The sequence below is a fragment of the Mastomys coucha genome, unplaced genomic scaffold (genome assembly GCF_008632895.1).
Source record: "Mastomys coucha isolate ucsf_1 unplaced genomic scaffold, UCSF_Mcou_1 pScaffold18, whole genome shotgun sequence".
NCBI classification, from domain to species: domain Eukaryota; kingdom Metazoa; phylum Chordata; class Mammalia; order Rodentia; family Muridae; genus Mastomys; species Mastomys coucha.
In genome coordinates, this window is record NW_022196900.1 from 75,166,102 (window position 1) to 75,185,267 (window position 19,166).

The 19,166-nt window shown below is 48.5% G+C and overlaps 2 protein-coding genes across 13 annotated transcripts in view; one reads left to right on the top strand and one right to left on the bottom strand.

Annotated features, from left to right (window-relative positions):
• Eri3 (ERI1 exoribonuclease family member 3) overlaps positions 1-19,166 on the top strand; it is a 127,768-nt gene that overhangs the window by 102,570 nt on the left and 6,032 nt on the right. For 6 of the 11 annotated variants that reach the window (XR_004121026.1, XM_031378382.1, XM_031378383.1 and 3 more), the window contains one exon: positions 688-787. Coding sequence is in view for 9 of the 11 variants with exons in the window: in XM_031378382.1 (XP_031234242.1) it covers positions 688-787 (100 nt within the window). In the remaining 2 variants the exon portion in view is untranslated. Of the gene's footprint in view, positions 1-687; positions 821-19,166 lie in introns of those variants that run through there. The other 5 variants (XM_031378381.1, XM_031378374.1, XM_031378377.1 and 2 more) reach the window with 2 other exon arrangements.
• The window catches only part of Dmap1 (DNA methyltransferase 1 associated protein 1), a 62,356-nt gene that overhangs the window by 28,532 nt on the left and 14,658 nt on the right, over positions 1-19,166 (bottom strand). Inside the window, exon 12 of one of the 2 annotated variants that reach the window (XM_031378370.1) lies at positions 13,528-15,468. The exons of the other annotated variant lie outside the window; for it this stretch is intronic. The gene's annotated coding sequence lies outside the window, so the exon portion shown is untranslated. Of the gene's footprint in view, positions 1-13,527; positions 15,469-19,166 lie in introns of those variants that run through there. 2 annotated transcript variants of the gene reach the window in all.

Here is a 19,166-nt window from a genome sequence, read left to right on the forward strand (position 1 = left end):
ACACGGACACACACACGGACACGGACACACACTCACCCTTCCTCACCCTCACAACATACCCTGTACTTCCTCTCACTGATGCTTGAGTTGACCTGGTGACCTTATTCCCTTTTCACTGAGCTCTTACACAGCACTTACAGCCTTTCACAACCTTGCCTGTGCAGAATCAAAAGCAATGTGACCATAGGCATGTTGTTGGCCAGCACCTGTTTCATTTTTTCTGTCTGTGGAGTGAAATTTGGAGACACTAATCTCCTAGGTCCAACCTGAGACCAGTCTTTGTGACCAGCAATCCCAAGGGAAAGAGCCCAGCATAGTTGTGGTACTCTAGGACGGGAGTCTGTGGAGGGGTGCTTGGTGAAGGGGATGTTCTGATGAGGGGAGGACTCACCATAAAGAAGACTTTAGTAAGCCAGGATTCTAGAGAAGAGCCCTGCAAGGGGCACCTCATAAGAGTGCAGCTGCTGAAGGGGAAGGTCCAAGAGAAAGAAGACTTCAGAGAAGGGAAGGGGCTTGCTGGTGGGGAGGAACCTTGGTGAAAAGGGAATGTGTGAGCGGACGCTGCTAATGAGGTGCTATTACAGGTCTCTGAGGGGAAGAAGGGGGGTCCTTGGGGGGAGACTTGGTGAGTGGGGTTTGCCCAGCAGTCAGGGCCTCTGTTAACCAGTCTTACCTCCTGTCTTCCAGGCTTACAGCTTCGCCATGGGCTGCTGGCCCAAGAATGGACTACTAGACATGAACAAGGGTCTCAGCCTGCAACACATAGGCCGGCCCCACAGCGGCATTGGTCAGTTCCTCCACAAATCCCCCTGGCAGCTCGGTCAGTCCCCTGCCCGCATGCCTCAGTCCCCTGGCAAACAGAGGGTTTCCCTGTCTCAATCAGTAGCCCAACCCTATGGAAGGTTCTTATCATTGGCTAGAGGGAGGAGGGTAGGGAGGGCAGAGTGAGGACATTATGATTTAAGGCAAATAGAAAGGACCTCTCAAAACATTTCAGAGGAGACTGGAATATAGGTTTTGGGTGACTCACAGGTGGCCTTAGATTCAAAGTGCTGTCCCCTATCCCTCCTGCACAGTGTGTTCAGGGATGTGGGTACATGTCAGCTTACCCACCCCTCTGTGGAGCTGGAGGAGGCTGTTTAATATTGTTTCAAGTCTGTGGCCACTAAACTGGACGATCAATGGGAGTTAAGGAGATGAATTATTTAAACCTCACCAGCTTTTAATTAGTCTAGGTCCTTCTGACCGATGACTTCGTCCACAGAGTATTGACTCCCCAGCAGGATCAGCAGCCTCCACGGAGCAGTGCCTGGGTTGGGAGGGGCAGCTTGGGGTAACAGGTGGGGTAACACTTGGGATTTCTGCTTGGGAGAAGCTGGAGTGGCTGCAGCTCCGCAGAGTTGGCAGCTCTCTAAGCTTCTGATACGTCAGTGTGAATATGTGTCTGTGTGGATATCACATTGTCTGTGTGTGACAGCTTGCCTGTATATCTGTGTATCTGAGTATAAGGTATCCATCTTTGTGCATGCCTGTTAGAAGAGTGTATGCCTAACAGTACATCCATGTTGATTTGAGGGCCTGTGTCTGACTATGGAAACAACCACCAGCCTGTGGGTAACTGTCAGAAGAAAGTCTCTTTCTGTGTCTCTTATTTTGTGTGTATGTGTGCAAATTCTTCCAAGGAACAAAAACGGCCAGCTGTAGGCATTGTTCCAGGGGATGGATGGATGGAGCCAGGGTGATCATGGGTGGTCTTATGACCTTATTAATAGAATTTGATTACTTTTGACAAGGTATCATCATCAGTAGGGGATAGAGAGAGACATCAGAATGGTAGAAGGTCCCAGCACTTGGTACAAATTAGCCCCTTTATCAATTATATACCTGTCAATGCCCAGTAGGTGCTGAACATGCTAAGGAGGGACAGAGGCTGAAGTGCATGCTTGCCATCCAGGTGCTCAACTGCTGTGGTAGAAATGTCTAGATTACTGCTAGGGAAGTTTCCCTGTTCTCAGTTGCCAGGGTAGCTTCTACTTCATCTGTATCATAGTGATTCCTGGGATGTCCTCTATCATTCCTAGGGACCAGGGAGACAGGAATCCGTACAAGGGCTGTGGGGCTACCCTGCTCTAACTGCTGTTCTTTCTCATAGAAATGTTTCCATGCAGCCTAAAGGAGACACCAAATCCAATAGGTGATAAATCTTTAGGGTTGAGCAGGAAATTTACTATAACAAACAAACAAATACTTGAATTGGGATTTTTGAATGATAAATAAGTTTTCTAGGTAGAAAAACAAAGCAGAGAAAATGTGTGTACAAAGAAAACCTGAAGACCTGAAAGAGTCCAGCATATTAAGAAGACAAATTTAGACATCAGTAAGTAGTTTCCTAAGACTGGAATAGAAAGTTTACTTTAGTAAACAGCTAGAAGCAGGGCCTTGAATGCTAGCTAAACGGCAATTCTTCCTTCCTGGAATATTCAGAGGGAGGCATTAGAAGATGAAAGAGTGACATGATCAGAACTCTGATTCAGAATCAGTGCAGCAGTTTGTGCTGTACAAAGCTAGCTCTTACTAGTTGCTCAATAAAATCTTGTAGATAGACGGATGAAAAGTAGGTGAGTAAATGACTCAGTGGATGAGTGATGGAAGAGGGAGAGGCTAAGGAGGATAGGCCCACTGAGAAGACTTGCATCAATTCAAGGAAGGAGAGCAGCAGCAGTGGAGTCTGCTGGTAGCCTGTGGTAAGACAGCCTCCACAGCCTTGAGTGAAGCTCTGCTTCTTGATGTCTGCACTAGGGTGTATTTGTGGGGAGGACAACTTTTACCACCCTTTCTTTGTTGCCTCTTGAGTGATTCCTCTGTTGTCTGTTCTCCTATGTTTAGACTCCTGAAGTGGCCTGTCCTTTAAAGAAGAACATTTTTTCCCCTGGCTCATGGCTCTGAGTAACAATGAAGCCAGAAATAGTTGTAGCTTTACTGTGCAGATCCCTGAGCCCTCAGCTGAGGGGCAATGTTGCCAGCCTCCTGGGACAGTGGGAGGGGCCAGCAAGTAGCCCAGGGAAAGGCTTGAATAAGGCCTATCCCAAGGTAGGTGCTCTCTATGGCTTTGCCAATGGCAGAGGCTGCCAGGGCACTGGCCCTTCTTGGCACTTGGTCTCTGCAGTCTGAATGAAGAGGGCAACCCTGCCAGCTCCTGGCTAGCTCTGAGGTGTGGGTAAGGGTGCTTGCAAAGGAGGGAGCATGGAGGGCATTAATTGGGCTGGGAGAGGCAGGGAGGGGAGGCGTGGGTTTTGAGCAGTGAGGTTAATGGCCCTCGCACCAAAGAGACAGCTTTAATGAGCTTCAGCTGGCGGTGCCCCGAGTTACTGTGCGTGCTAAAAGGGTCTCGCTGTAAGAGTTTGATGTGGACTGCTTCCCAGCCCTGGGGTCAGGGGTCAGCTCCTGTCACTGGCCACTCAGGCTGGTCCTCAGTGACATGGTGCTAATTAACTGTGTGAGGAGCTGCCAGGCTGGAGTAGGGAATGGTATGTATATTGTTGGGTGGGGGATGAGACAGCAGTGGGTGATGCTGGACAAGAATTGTGCATATCCCACCATTTAGCCATTTCCAGGTTCTGATTGGCTCTTCCACAATGCCATGGGGATGTGACATTGATGTTGAGCAGGTGCTCACAGTGCAAGGCTTGCTGGTGGAGTGTGGTGACAGGAGGAGGACAGGGAGATAGGCTGTGGGGTAGCATAGGTGGTGGAAGGCCAGTCAAGTTATGTATCTTGAGGTGTTTGAAGGGCAGGTCTGATTTGAGCTTTGAGAATGGTCTGCTGGTTTGTTTGGGGAGGACTGATGAAGAGTCTGCAGGGCAGGGAGGCCAAAAGAAAGGCACAAAAAGGTAATTGAGAGCCAGGGCAGCACTGAGGGCTGGGGCAGGATGTGGGGGAGGGTGCTTTGGGAAGGAACCAGGTTAAACTTTCTTTCAGCCATTAACTGCTTGCCTTGCATCTACTGTGAGTCAAGAATTACGTTGGTATAGATGACATGGTGCCTAGTATCCACAGAAATTTCAGGTAGAATTTTGAGCTCTGCATGGGAGACTGACTGACGGAGACAACAGTTCAGGAATGGCTGAGGAGGGCCCAGAGATGCTGCAGCACCGGGCAGGAAAGCTTTGGGGGCTTGTGGGCTGGGTGGGTTTGGCCCTGAGAGCCTGATATACAAGGCAAGGCTGCAGTGGCAGAGCTGCTGCACTTCCAATGCCATGTAGCTCGGACAGTGCCTCAGTTAGCTTGTCTCCAAGGCAGGGTGGCCTCCCAGCGACTGCTGAGTAATCTTGCTTTCTTTGATTTCATCAGAGTGTCAGCAAAGTGTTCCTCTTGTTTTACATAAACTCATTTGCTTAACAGTCATATGAAGGTAGGCATTGCCTTTCCCTTCCTAAGAAACTGGCATGAGTTGGTCAAGGTCCCACAGTCGGTGACCTGAGGAGCCAGGATTAAGTAAATACCCAAGTGCCCTGCCAAAGCTGCACCTTTGTAGTGTTGAACTTTGTGATTGTTTTGACTCTAAAACAAAACAAAACAAAACAAAAAAACCCAAGCAGGACTCTGTTACACAAAGAAACCCTGTCTCAAAAAACAAAACAAAACAAAAAATGGGTTCTGGGATTCAAATTCAGATCCTCTTGCTTGAGAGAAAGCATCTCACCACTGAGCTAGCTATCGCCTTGGCCTACCTTTGGTGCTGGCTTTCCCTATTTCCGTAAGATCCTGGGAACCTTATAGCCCTGTTCAAAGCTTGGGCTGAAGCTGAAGAGAGGGAGGCCCTGCCATCCACCAGCCCTGTTGAAAACACTTTGCCCTGAAGCCAGGGCACTGCATCTGCTGACCTCTATCCTCCTCTGGTCCTGAAAGTTCTTACTCTGATTACAGTTTGCTCTTTACCTCTTGGCCCCAGGAATCCCTCCCATCTTCAGGCCCTCACATTAGGTGTATAAAGAAGAGTATCTTGATATCATTTGTTGTGGGCAATAACTGGGTCCTTTGGACTGGGGGTGTGGTAGAGCACTTACCAGCAAGAGCAAGGCCCTAGGTTCAGTCTCTAGTACCACAAAAGAACAAACCAAACTAGAATCTTCCAAGCTAGGCTCTGTAGCAAAGTCTGGGTTTCTTCCCTTCTTTCCTTTCTGAAATCTGCACAGAGAAGATCAGTCAAATCTGCTATTGTGACAGAGCCCACAGACTGCAGGTTTCAGCTGGCTAGGAGAATAACTGAACAGTCCCCATACCCCGCTGGGTGGGCCGGCCCTCCGGTCTTAGCCACTCTGCTCTGAGACTGAGAGTGTCCTGCAGAGGCTCATGGCACAGGTGGCATGGCCAGAGACCAAATGGACTCTCAGGAGCTTGCTGCCCAGCACAGTTTGGCAAGAGCTAAGCTGGCAGGTGGTGGCAGGGGGGAGGGTGCCCCCTCTGTCGGAGGAAGTACTAGCCTGTGGTCTCCCCCACGTGAGTAGGGTGTCTATCAGAGTCCAGTCAGAATGCATTAGCTCTGTGGCATGGATCTCATTAGTGCCCGTGAGAGGTGTCATTGCAGGAGAATCGTAGGCTCAGGGAGACGCTTGTACCAAAAGGAAGAAAGGACAGTGACAGCCTTTTCTCTGCCGCCAGCTCACTGGGCCTCCCACCACCCTCCTCTTGGGGGGGGGAGGGTGATGGCTAATGAGCTCAGCTGCAGTACAGCTTTGGCTTCCCCTCCTTGAAGTTTCCCAGGTCTCTCTGAAGACCTTGGCCAGGGATTAGCACACATGGACACCAGCCCCTCCTTTTGCCCAGCAGGGAGTTCCTTCTGATCACCCAGCTTCTCCACAGTAGGAAGGGAAAGGGGGAGAGGCTAGCATGGGGGAGGGGTGTTGCACTCCTGGGAATGTTCAAATCCCTCTGCATCTCAGTGACCATGATCCTCTCTCTGCAGAGGACTCTTGCTCTCAAGAGCTTCAGTCTTTGCCTCCCTTTCAGCCATCTGGCCTGGCAGTGTTCTTTTCCCAATGCTAAAAACCCCTTACAAGACAGAGAAAATGTAAGGACTCTGGCTGAGGAGTCAGTCTGCAGGTAATGTGTGGACTCAAAAGCCCTGTGTCTAGGCTCCAGATGACCCTGGAGATGCTAACATTCCTCTTCCTGTCTGTCCTCAACTGTGTCTCACTACTACCACCATTACTATTTTGGGCTTGGCCACTGTCACTGCTCAGAGGGCCAGCTTCCTGTTCAGCGTGAAACAAAACTAGAGTATCTTTTCCCTGTACTCACCCTGCCCACCTCCTTTCTGATGTAGCCTTGAGAAAGTGAAGATCCAGAAAGTGGGTGGCCATAAGGAATAATTACTGGGTGCCAACAGGGTCTCCACTTCCTTCCTATCTGGATGGTCCCTGGTAGTGAGGGACAATTTCCTCCTTGAACAAGACCTCCTTGGGGCCCCTAAGCATGTATGTGTGTTAGAACTGGTTTGGGTGAGTTGATGGATGGAAGAAGGTTCTGATGTGCGTGCGTGCGTGCGTGCGTGCGTGCGTGCGTGCGTGCGTGCGTGCGTGCGTGTGTGTGTGTGTGTGTGTGTGTACACGAGCACGTGTTTGTGCGCCTTGCAGTGAAAGTATGATCTTTGTTTCCTTCCTTCTTAGCCCCAGGCTGGCTTGGCCTCCCCTTGTCTCTCTCTGTATCTCCTGTCAGACCATCGCAGACGCAAATGACAAAGAAATCAGAAAGACAGATCAATGCTGGCCAAATTAGCACTTGCAGATAGACTGTGCGGGGATGTCAACGCCCTGACCCCTGGTGATCTTGCAGCCTTCACCGCTGATATTATGCAAATTGCATCCATCTGGCAGGACCTGTGTGTGCTTGCTGCTCCTACTCAGAAGAGTAATGGGCTGGGGGTGGGCGGGAATGTTGGAGCAAGAGTCAGTGGAGTGCCTGTGTTTGTGAGAGCATGTGTGTGAGTGTGGTGCCCACCAAGCACTGGGCGGTGATTGAGTGATTGACAGGGCAGATAAGGGGCTGCATTGGATTCCTTTGGGCTAGGGGATTAGGAACAGCTACAGATGGGAGATAACTGACTTCATTGCAGTTTATTTTCCTCCTTATCCCCTCTCCCCACCTTCACTCCCTGAAAAACACAATTGCTGTAGTTTGCGTTTTTTCATCAATATTTGCAAGTCATTACACTGGTTTAAGGTGAGAGACAATGTCAGGGCCTAGAGCCAACCAGCCCCTCTCTGAGTCCTGAATGGGTCCTGCACCCTGAGAACTAGTCTTAAGGGCATCTTACACAGCCTGCCTTCAGGGGTATTTGCAGCTGCCTCCTCCAGTCCTTAGTACACAGGTGACAACCCCTTTCCTCAAGATTTGCCTCATCTGACCCAGGACCATAAGGCCTTCCTTAAGATGAGGCTCTGCTCCTCAACTTGGAGCAGTTGTGTGACATCCCTGCCTTTATGTTTAGGCTGCGAGCTAGGTGCTTCTGGCCTTGGCACCCTGAGACACCCTGAGACAGCCTTCACCCTGCTACAGGAATGTTTGTGAGGAAATTGAATTTCAGAAAGGTTGATGTTTACGTCAGGTTGCCTAACAAGGAAACAAGAGCTAGAATTTAAACCCAGATCTCACCTATAGAAGTTGAGCACCACCCCTGACCAAAATTGCATATGTCACCACAGCTGGATCCACTGAATGACCATGATGGGCAGTTTGAAGAAGAGTTTCTTCAGATCCTAGTCTGTGCACATAGTCCCAGACCTAATCTCTGATCCCCTGCCAAGCTGATATCACCATTCCAGGTTGCAGGGATAAAAGCTGTATAGTTCCTGTCCTGGTGACTATGTGTCTGAGATAGTGGGACTACTGCAGGGACACACAGAGGATAGAATGTACCAAACAACCAAGACCGCCCAGGAGCCTGTCGTAACATGTGGCGCTAGACCCTGTATCCCAAGGACAGGGGCTGATGCAGCTTGGGCCAGCTAGGGTATAGTTGTCACAGAGGCCCCTCCAAAATTGGGTCCCTGCTGTACCCTCCCACCAGGCAGGGTTGGGAGCTGGGAGTGCTGGGGACATGTCCGAGGACATATGTGCAAGGGGAACTTGTCCTAATGAGGAGAACATGGCTGCTAGTTAGGCAAGGGGCGGGCAGGAGCTGCAGAGCTGATTGAAGGCAGGGGCAGGGGTCAGACAATTAGGCCCAGATCCGGCTGTTTGATGTGAGTTCTGAGGCCTCAAAGCCTCCCTTCAGCTGGCTCCCTCCTCTCCCTCCTCTCCCTCCTCTTTCCTTTCTTCTCCTGCCCAAAGGCAGGAAGGATGGAAATGCTTAGACTTGATGTTACTATATTAAACCCTGTGTCAGGTCAGCAGGACCCCAGGACTCTTGCCCACAGGGGGCACTCTAAGCCCCCAGGAGGCTCCTTGGACCTTAGAGGGAGCATGTGGCCAGAGGCCAAGCGTAGGCCCATGGAGCTCTAGAGTAGAGAAGCTCCACCTCTCTCCCACTTCAGAGTTAGGAGACTGAATGGTGTTGCCCAGTAGGAAATAGGCTCTAAGCTTTTAGGGCATGTTCTGGGCCAGCTTTTGCCCATTGCCACCTATAGCCACTTAGTTATTTCTGTCCTGTCCTGGGGCTGGGGGTGAAAACATGGTTTATCTGGTCACACACATTTAGCCAATCACTCCAAAATCCTCATGTGTAAGATACAGACTCATAGAGTCCAATAGTACTATCATCCTGGCAATCCAAGGCAGAGCCTCCTCCACCCCAGATGTCATAGCCACACATGCCATCACAAGGCTCCCAGCATGCTTTAGTCCTGTTCACAGGGTCTGTCTTGCATAGAGCCCTAGGAGCCAAGTCCCACCCCCAGGATAATTGGGAATAACAGTTGGATTTAAGGAGAAGTAACTAGGCTTTTCCAGTTCCTCACTCTTAGGAAGTAAACAGAGCTTGTACTGACCACAGAGATGAAACCAGATTGTGGGGCCAGTGGAGAAAGGGAGGGTGGGAGCAGAGATAAATGTTAGCTCATTTCTTCCGTAATTAGTTACTCCCTCATCCCCGCGTTGTAATTGTGAACAAGCTGTAATGTTTAATTAGTCTGTAAATGAAACCCCAATTTCATAATGGCCTTGCTGACAGGGCTAAGTGAGCAGGGGAGTAAGTGGAGGGGAGCCAACAGAGGGCCTAGAGTTGGGGGTGGGCGCAGTGATCACCTCATGCAGGCCTAGTCTTTCCTGTGTGAGTGAGGCCCGCCCTCTGCACACACTTGCCCGCAGTCTCCTTGTACTTCTTAGCAAGGAATGGGACAGAGGGAGACTCCCTCAGACCCTCTGCCTCCCTTCAGTGCTCTAGTGGTTCTCAGCCTGTGGATCACAACTCTGGCACGGGTTGCAGTCAAATGGTCCTTTTATAGGGGTGGAATATCAGATATTTACATCAGGATTCATACATTTGCAAAGTTACAGTTATAAAGTAGCAGTGAAAAAGATTTTATGGTTGGGGTCACCACAGTATGAGGCACTGTATTAAGGAGTTGCAGCATTAGGAAGGCTGAGAACCACTGCTCTAGAGAGTTGCACAGTCCCAGGAAGCTGACTCAGGGTGACCCCAGCAAGGATCATGCTCACCACTAGATTTGACCTTCTTGTCTTCCCTAATCCTGCAAAGGAACCAGTGCTTAGCACCTGGAGCCTTGGGATCTATTCCTGCATGAGTGCCTGACAGAGAAAGCCACTATTGGCTTAGGCCCCTCCCCTTTTGGTCCACTGCCAAGCAGAAGCCAGCATCCATACTATCCTGCCACCTCTGGCCAGACCTGCCTTGAGGTATTATCTTTGAGGCTGCGGTGGACTGGAGCTGCCGCAGGGGGGAGCTCCAGGCCCCACTGCTGCTTCATTGATCTCCTCCACAACATCCTTACCACAGCACATACCAGCCCCCTCCACCCCCCCACCCCCCACCCCCGCCTGCCACAGTCATAAATCTCAATTTACGAGGGCAGCTCTGGTGGGGGAGGGAGGCAGCTCTGCTAATGATGGTTCCTCAGCCGGATTTTTCATGTTGCACAGTCATAAATTTTTAAGAACAGCATGGGCAGCATGTTAGCAAGTTATCGAAGCTGCCTCCAAGCTGGCTGCCTAGCTCCCAGAGAGCAGAGACAGGTAAAGCAAAGCAAAAGAGGCATCAGTAGCTGGGGTGAGTCTGTGGTGCCACAGGCTGAGTCTGAGGGTGGCAAAGGAGGCCAGCCAAGCCACCAGTTATAAGCCCTCAAACAGGTCAGGCTAAGCCAGAGCAGTGAGATCCAAGGAGGGATCAGGAGTGTGGTATACAGACCATGCATGGCGTTTGGGAGCTGCTGATGGATGCCTCTGCATCAGGACTTGACACCATGATGTACGGGGAGCCTGGAGACATATGGATTTTCCAAGTGGCCACTTTGAATAGAATTACAAACCCTGAGCATGTGCACAGTGAGGCCCATGCTTCCACAGAGTGGTGCTTGCTTCATAAGCCAGGGCTTTTAGCTTTGTTCTCAGTAGCTAGGGCCCTTGGTCATCAAGAGAGATCCCTAGGGAAATGCCCACATAGACAGTGAGTCTTGTATGTTCACAAGGCTAAAACCAGTCTGGTTGAGGCTTGTTTCCAGGCCTAGTGGTCCTGGGCAAGTCATTCTTGCATCAGAACTGCTGTTTCTTCCTCCTTGGGGTTGACAATGACTTGTCAGACTTACTGAGAGTAAGTACTCAGGAATCCCTAAAGTGTGCTAACCTCTAGTTAGATTTCTGTGAAGGTTTCTGAGGGGTATATTTAAGGGAAAGATCCTTATAGGTGATGGCTGGGCTTTTACTTTGTTCAGTTCATTTAGAAAACATTTGCTAGAATCTTCTAGTTCCACATCAGCCTCAGACAAGAGCAGTTCTTTCCAGGAGGTGAGGTAAGCACCTTTAGCTGAATCTCCATTGTTCTGATCTTTGCCTGGGACCTTCCTAGGGCTAACGGACCACATTCAGTCCTTCAAGGGGAACTCCCTAGCCTTCAAGGAGCTGACGGGTACAATAAGCTACTTCATAAGGATCAGGCCAAGTGCCCATCTGTATTCCCTGATTTGTATACAACTGAAGTTTAGTGAACCTGTCTGCTGTTTGCAGGGTGCACAAGCAGCAGCCAGCAGAACATCAAAGCTTTTGGAGGAGTGAGCCTTATACCACAGACAAGAGGCTTAAGTACAAAGTCTGGAATCAAGCTTTTGAAATAAGCCCAGGTGTTGTGAATGTGTGTTAATATCACGGTGGTCGTGGTGAAAATCAGCAGGATACAGGCTGATCGTGTACATAGAAGGGCCTCCACGCTAAGCTCTCTGTTGGCTGAAGAGGCCGTCTTAGGCTCTTACCCTGTATACCTGCTGACTTTTCTTTCTTTCTTTTTTTTAAATTTTTTTTTTTAAATGTCTAATAGTACACTGTAGCTGTCTTCAGACACACCGGAAGAGGGCATCAGATCCCATTACAGATGGTTGTGAGCCACCAAGTGGTTGCTGGGAATTGAACTCAGGACCTTTGGAAGAGCAGTCAATGATTTTAACTGCTGAGCCATCTCTCCAGCCCCCTGCTGACCTTTCTTACCTCCACACTCCACACACACCCTACACCTGTCTACTTCAGTGATTTTTTTTTTCTAACCTATGTTTTCTTTCACTCAGTTCTATATCCTTCCCCCTTGGCCTAAGTGACTTTGGGCTATCTTTCAGGGCTCAGTGTTAAGTTTGTTTCCTCAAGAGAAGCCTTCCTTAACTCCTAGACTTGGCCAGATTCTCTTCTCCCACATGCACTTTTCCACAGCACCCTGTACTCCCTCTTTGCAGCATTTAATCACCATTATAATTAAGAGTCACTGGCTCAGAAGTTGACACCTCTCTCCCCACTAGACCATAAGTTCCCTGAGGGCAAGAACTTGTGGTTTTTTTTCATCTTGTATCCCCAAAGCATAGCACAGTGCCTGACAAGGGTAGGCGGATAATAAATAAAATGTGCTGTTTTGAATTGAGTTAAATGGAGTTGAGATGGCCCTGGCCCACCTCTGGGTGCTAGCACAAGCAGAGGTAACTAGGGACGTGCCTGTAGCTGAGGTGGTTCCCATTAGTCCTCATGATTAATTCACAGCCACACTGTGATAGAGTGGGCTTGTCCCCAGTCAGCTCCTCCACTGGGGCCCACCTGTTAGCGACAAACAAACAAAGGGGATAAATAATGCATTGGGAGCCAAGCCAGGCAAGGCAGCGTATTGAAATTAATAAGGATTAGCTGAGCAGCTTGAGGATAAAATATTTACCAGGTGGGACTGGGCTTAGAAAGGCCAGCACCTCCCCGCCCCCATCCCCAGAGCCCCTAAGCACAGCTAAGCTGTTGTCTAGAGCTTTTCTGCCTAGGACTGGGTACCACCAACACCTCTATTCCCACTCTGCTGATGAGGTCCTTCCATGGAGGTCTGCTGCATAGTCTTGGACAAACTAAGATGCTAGGAAGGACTGGAGGCAAGGAAGAACAGACATCTGTCACTTTAGAAGCTGGATACAAGGACCATGACTGATACTCAGAGCCTTGACATGTAAAAGATTTGGAATGGCAAAATGTCAGGCTGGAGAAGGTGCATCTGTAATCTTGGGCTCATGCTTTCCGCCTTCCTTCTACTTCCTTTTACACACACACACACACACACACACACACACACGGGGGCCTCTGTGAGCTTTCCCCCTTCCTTCTACTTCCTTACACACACACACACTCACACTCACACTCCGAGGGTCCTCTGTGTAAATAACCCCTCAAGTAGTATATTGTCTAGCAGGATGTCAGAAGCAGTCATGGTAAGTGGGCCCATCCTTACACAGACATGGGGCCAAGGTTTGACAATCCATAGTGAAATGAACAGGCTTGGGTCCTAGGGAATAAGAAGAGTACCAGATGAGAAGTTGGTTTCCAGACAAAAAAAGAGCATGTGAAAAGGGTTGTACCACCTAAGAGACAAGGTCAGAGGGATACACATGGTCAGACTCCCAAAATTTTGTAAAGATTAGTTGTTTTCCTAGGAATAGCAAGGTAGGCAATAACCACCTGGAAAAGTGGTAGTTGCTTTCAAGATTTCATATAACCCATCCCTCGAACTTATGACCTCCTTCCACTTTTCAAATGCTGGACTTACAGCTGTGTACCACCATGCCTGACCTTTATTCTTGTTTTTTTGGTTTGTTGTTATTGTTGTAGAGATGGGGTTTGGGGTGAGACAGGGTCTCTCTAGAGAACCCTGGCTGTTCTAGAACTTCCTCTGTAGACTGGTCTGCTGGCTTGCAGATAGCATAGATCCATTTGCCTCTGCCTCCCTAGTGTTGGGATAAAAGGCATGCACTACCACCTTCTATCTCTGACCTTCATTCTTAAATTCTTTTTTTTTTTTTTAAGATGGGATCTCACATCTCAATATGTAGCCTTGGCTGCTTATGGAACCAGATTATGGCCTATGCAGCCATATTAGTCTTGAATTGTGACCTCCTGCCTCTGTCTCACATGGACTGGGAATTTAGATATGTGCCACGACACCTGGTATTCCATGCTATGGATTGAACCTAGATGTCCATGTGTGATAGGCAAATATATCCCCAGGCTCCTTGCAAACAAGTTTCTATTTTTCACTTACTTAGCTTAACTCCTGTTAACAGCTTTAACCATAGTTCAGTTATTAGCGTTAGCAAACTTAGTGTTGACCCTGTGCTATTAATATTAACTAAAGGCCATTTCAGTTTGACCATGTTATCCATTGTTTCTCTTTTCTGCTCCAGGATCACTGAAGGGGTTTAAGATGGAGTGAAATGACTAGGATCATGGTTTAAAGTACACCATGGTAGAAAGAATGGCAGTGGTGTTGCTTTTGCCTAGAAGAGTGTATCTGATAGTAAGAATATACTTAGAGGCTATTGGACAACTCAGGCCCCAAGGATGGCCAGGGTAGATAATTCTGCTTATGGAGAGAAAAGGAAGAGGTTCAGTGACAGCTTTGAGCAGCACATTTGAGGAATGTGCAGAAGAACAAGTGCTCATAGGAGCCAGTAGAATGGCATGGAAAGAAATGGTAATTTCACCAAAGCCACAGTCAGAGAGTGAGTGAGTACAAGTCAAACAGAAAGGGCAGGGAGATAGCTCAGCAGTTTGAGCACTGGTTGCTCTTTCAGAAGCAGGTTCCATCCCTAGAACCATGATTGATGTTGCACAATCAAACTGTTAACTCCAGGTCCAGTGCCCCCTGTGGCTTCCATGGGTACCAAAAACATAAATGGTATATAGACATATAGGCAAAAACACATAATAAATAAGTAGAAATTTAATTCAAACCTAAGAAGCTCCACTGTGAGAGGTGACTTGATCATTAGAGGAGACAGCTTTAGTAAAACAGGTTGTAAGATGGGAGACAAGGAAAGGAGACCCTAAGCCTCAGGCACCAGCCAGCTGGGAGAGGCATTAAACAGACACTGACTCCCAGATGTGTGCTTGGATGGTAGAGTTTGAACTGGAGACCACTAGGGCTGTGTCCTAGGGCCTTGGGAGAGTGGACATGCTGGCTTAGACATGAGGTGTAATGGACAAATCAGCTTCAGGGGAGATAGCAGGAATGGTCCCCTGTGGTGACAGGTGTAGATAGATCAAGTATGTGTCCTTTGGGAATGAGAGGTAGAGAACTTGACTGGTAGATTGAGATCTGTGGGGAAGGCAGGAGCTTGTTGACCTGAGGGCTAAAGGTAAGTGCTCACGCTGAGCAGAAGTCTGGGCTTGTCTGGGCAGTTTATGTACCACAGGGAATGATGAGTGGATGGTGATACTAGTCTGTAAGGTTGTGAATCTCTCCACACAAAACTAAGATGTGGGCCTAGAGAAGTAGCTTGGGTTCTTTCAGGCCAGGATAGCCAAAAAAAAGGAGGGCAAAGTTGAGAATATTGACAAGAAGAAGTCTGATAGTGATGTCCCCTGAAGTCCACATTCTAAAGGTAGGTGTCCATTATGTTCTAAAGACAGAAAGGACCTAGAACACATTCGGTATCAATGCCCCCTTCCTCCTCAGACTGGCTAGAACCTTCTGAAATCAGAGCATCAGTGTGTACTCGGTTTGGCTGTCTTCAGACTCTGGGTCTGTCTGAGATGGGACTCCGACTTTGTAGACTCAATCTCCCAAGAACTGTGCTACCACCTGGCTGAAGTCTCCTTGTTTTAGTTTCTGATCAATTAGGCATGGTCCTGTCTCTTAGCTCTGCAGTGAAATAAAAGCACATATGGTCTGTGGGAACTCTAGGAATGCTATGTAAAGGGAAACCATCAGGGAAGTATGTTCTTGTCTTTTTCTGTACTCCTCCTTCTCCTCCTCCTATCTGGAACACACTGTGGCAGAGCTCTAGTCTGTGGAGAGTAGAGCAGAAAGAGGTGTGTTAGATGTGCTTAGCTGTTCTGGACAGCCAACTCTTTCCTTCAGACCGGTGGCTATGGGCTACCTAGATCTACTCTGCCACTCCTAGCTGTAGCAGTCCCTGGTGTCCCAGCCCTTCCAGCAGGTCTGAGAATGGGCTGGGGGAGGCGGGCATCTGTGGTAATGGCCAGAGCATCGCCCTGTTACTACAGCGTATTTCACTTTTAATTCTGACATATAATGTAATGATCTTTTTTAAGGCCCGATGATATTATCTGCCTGACTAGATTATTGAGTCTTCATCATCTCCAGATAAATTTACGGCCAGGACGAGGCTCAGGATTTATCATCAGTCAATAGAGCTCAATACTCTAACAAGGCGTGTAATAAGATATACATATTTAATGATCCAAGGGGAGGAGCACTAATGGGAGCCCAGACTGAGTGGTCCAGGGGGCTGGGCTGGGGCTCTGCTGTAGGGCTGCCATGGCTATGGGGACAGGGATGCCCTTCTGGCCCTGTGGTTCCAAACTTCAGTCTTTCTTAGGACTGCATATCTCCTTCCTGAGACCCTAGGGGCAGACAGAGACAGCACCTGAACACATGGTATTTCCTAACCCCCATCCCTATCCCCAGGGAATTCTCTCCTGTTTCCAGGCCCTAGAAGGGCTAGGTTGTTCTCAGACCTGTCTGTTCAGGTGCCTGAACATCAGAAAGGGCCCACAAGGGAGGGAGTGCTGGGGCTCCATGCCCAGGCTGATGGTGACGGATGGTTTTTCATTATAGCCTCTCAGGTCCTGCCCGCGCCCTGTGTGGAAATTCTATTTATTCCCTAATTTGTAAAAATTCCCTCTTTATCTGATCCCAATCAGGGCGGGGTAATTGGCTCTCTGGGGCAGCGGCTGGGGTCCTTGATGAAGAGCTATGTGGATGTACCCAGCCTGGCCCCCTCCCATCCTGCCACCAGGGCCCACAATTAATAATGATTTGCAAATGGCAGACAAGCAATAACACAGAAAGATGTGGCATCCGTGCTGCCTCTTCATTTCTTCCCCTCACAGATATAAATGGCCACAGAACAAAAACCCAGCACTATAAATTCTGAAATTAGTTATTCACTGGGATAAATGGGGTCTGAAGCCTACAGTCCCACTCCCTACTACCCCTGGCCTTGCTTTCCCTGACCTAGGCTCTGTTTTCAGGTCTTCCTCTCTAAATATAAACTCAGTTCCTCACCTTCCTCCCACACTCCAGTGACCCCCTTCTTAGAAGTGAGCACTTAGTCTAGGCTTGCCACTTCCTCAGTGGAGACTGCAGCCAGTAGCTCCATCTCCTCTCAAGGGCCTCTCTGGCTGCTTGACCTGGCTTCTATCCCCATTCTGCATTGGGTGTGAATGGAGTTGATGTGGCCTGCCAGGTCTGGGAGTCTGGATCAGAGCTGGTCAGATCAGAGTTGTCTTCTTTGGCATTTGGGATCAATCCAGTCATTGGCTTGGCCAAGTCTGTGTTGTGCTCGTAACAGCCAAATGCAGTGTAAGTGACTGAGGGGCTAAGGCTGTGCTTACTGGTCAGGCATCCCTGGGAGGTTGGCAAAGGCATTTCCGGGCACCATGCCCTCTCGGCCAGGCACATCCTCCCCCCACCCCCCAAGTGGCTGTGAGCTGGCGGGTAATGGGCGTGTAATGGCCTCATTTCCATGCCCGGCCTCCAGGAGCGGCGGTAAGTGTTTGATTGCCTTAATTTCCAAACACATCATTATCCTAGCTTTACCAGCGCTTAATAAACACTTTATGAGGATTTTTTTAAAAACATCTTCGGTCCGCATACTTCTCCGAAGTGATAAACTCTAATTAAGTCTAATATTTAAAAATATGGTAATGGTGAGTTGTTTGAATAAGTGGACTGCATTTCTGTAATTTCATTATTACGTAAAACACGCTAATTATTTGGAGCACGCTTATTACAGAGAGAGAAATCGCCTGCTAATCAAGATGAAATTGCCTTTTCCCCTTATTGTAGAACCACTGCCATCCTTCACCATCAGCCCTGTGGCACCTCAGGCACCTCTGTGGGGTGGAGGATGATAACAGGGAGGGGTGGGAAGAAGGGGTCACTTAAGAGTCGAGGCCGTAAGGACCCTGCTCAGGGAGGGTTAGAAGCTAGAAGAGTGCTGAGTGGGAGGAGAAGAGAGTGTTTGTCTGGAGAGAGTGTGGCCAAAGTGGCCATGAATGGGGGAGGGGCATAGGAGACTGTGTGGGCCCAGGCTGGTCCAAGGGACATAGAATGAGTGTCAGGATATTAATTTTAGAATAACAATATTATAGGATATCAGAGTAACTGGTAACTAACAGACACTATTTTAAATACTTCACAATTCATTTCATCTCTTAAATTATCCTTTAAGAGAAGTAGTTGCTGTAATTTTTCTTTCCATTTTAAAGAGAAGAAAAAACAAAAGTAGAGAAAAGTTAAAGTTCAGGAACTTGGTTAGATTCAGTTGTTAAGTAGCTGAGTCTGGACTAAACTCAGAATCTGAGGTTCTCTGCTGTTTAAATTCTAAATTCACTGGCTTGGGCTCCTTTGAGCTACCTTTTGATGCTGAACACTGGGGTGGCCTTACCAGAGAGTTGCCAAACTTGATGAATAAAAATGTAGAACAGCTAGTGGAGCATGGTGGAGCATGCCTTTATAATCCCAGCACTCTGGAGACAGAGGCAGGTGGATCTCTGTGAGTTTGAGGCCAGCCTGGTCTACAGAGTGAGTTCCAGACTAGCTAGGACTATATAGAGTCCTTGTCTCAAAAGTACAGTAGAGTAGTCAAATTTGAACTTGTGATAACAAGTAGTTCTCAGCGCATGTTCCATTTGAGCTAGGACAGCATTTAGTCGGGCGATTGTTAGATTGGCCTAGGAAACCCCCAGCACTTTTGCTCAGGACGTTATTGCTACTCGATAGCCAGACAGATGTGGGCATAAGGTTAGTGCGTTTCTAGAATTCTTGTGGTCTCCTCATTCTCATGCACAGGTCCTGCTCCTTGCAGGTTCTTTCTCCTGCCTATCCCTGCACCCCAGCTTTGCCAGCCTCTGCTCCATGGGCTCAGGCTCCATCCCTTACCTGTCTGGACAGATTACCAGACAGGGGATTACCAGACAGGGTGAAGGCAACAGACTAGACTCCAGTGGTGGGCTCTGACATCTGTCTGCATGCTCCTTAACCACATTACCTCTTAGCCTTGTTAATAGAACCAGCAGTTTTCCACCCCTGATTCTTCAAGTTGATCTACCCCTTTGGTCATTTTTGTTTTCTTCTTTTGTCTTATTCCTTCTCTTCTTCCTCCTCTTCATTTTCAAGACAGGGTCTTACTATGTAGCTCTGGCTGTCCTGGAACTCATTACATCCCCTTTGGTCATTTTATATTTGTTCTCTCTACTGGTTCCAACAGTACTGCACACATGATAGAGTTTTCATTTCAGAAAGGTACAGAAAGAGAGGACAGTTTAGTCTATGATAAGTCAATGGGTTCTGCATCAGAAAAATAGTAAAGTTAGAGGTATTTCTTACATACACAAAAGTAATTCCAGACAGATTAAGTAGGAAATACAGCTAAAGCAGGAGTGTGGTGCACACCTTTAATCCCAGCATTCAGAAGGGACAGACAGACAGAGCTCTGTGAATAAAGGCCAGCCTGGTC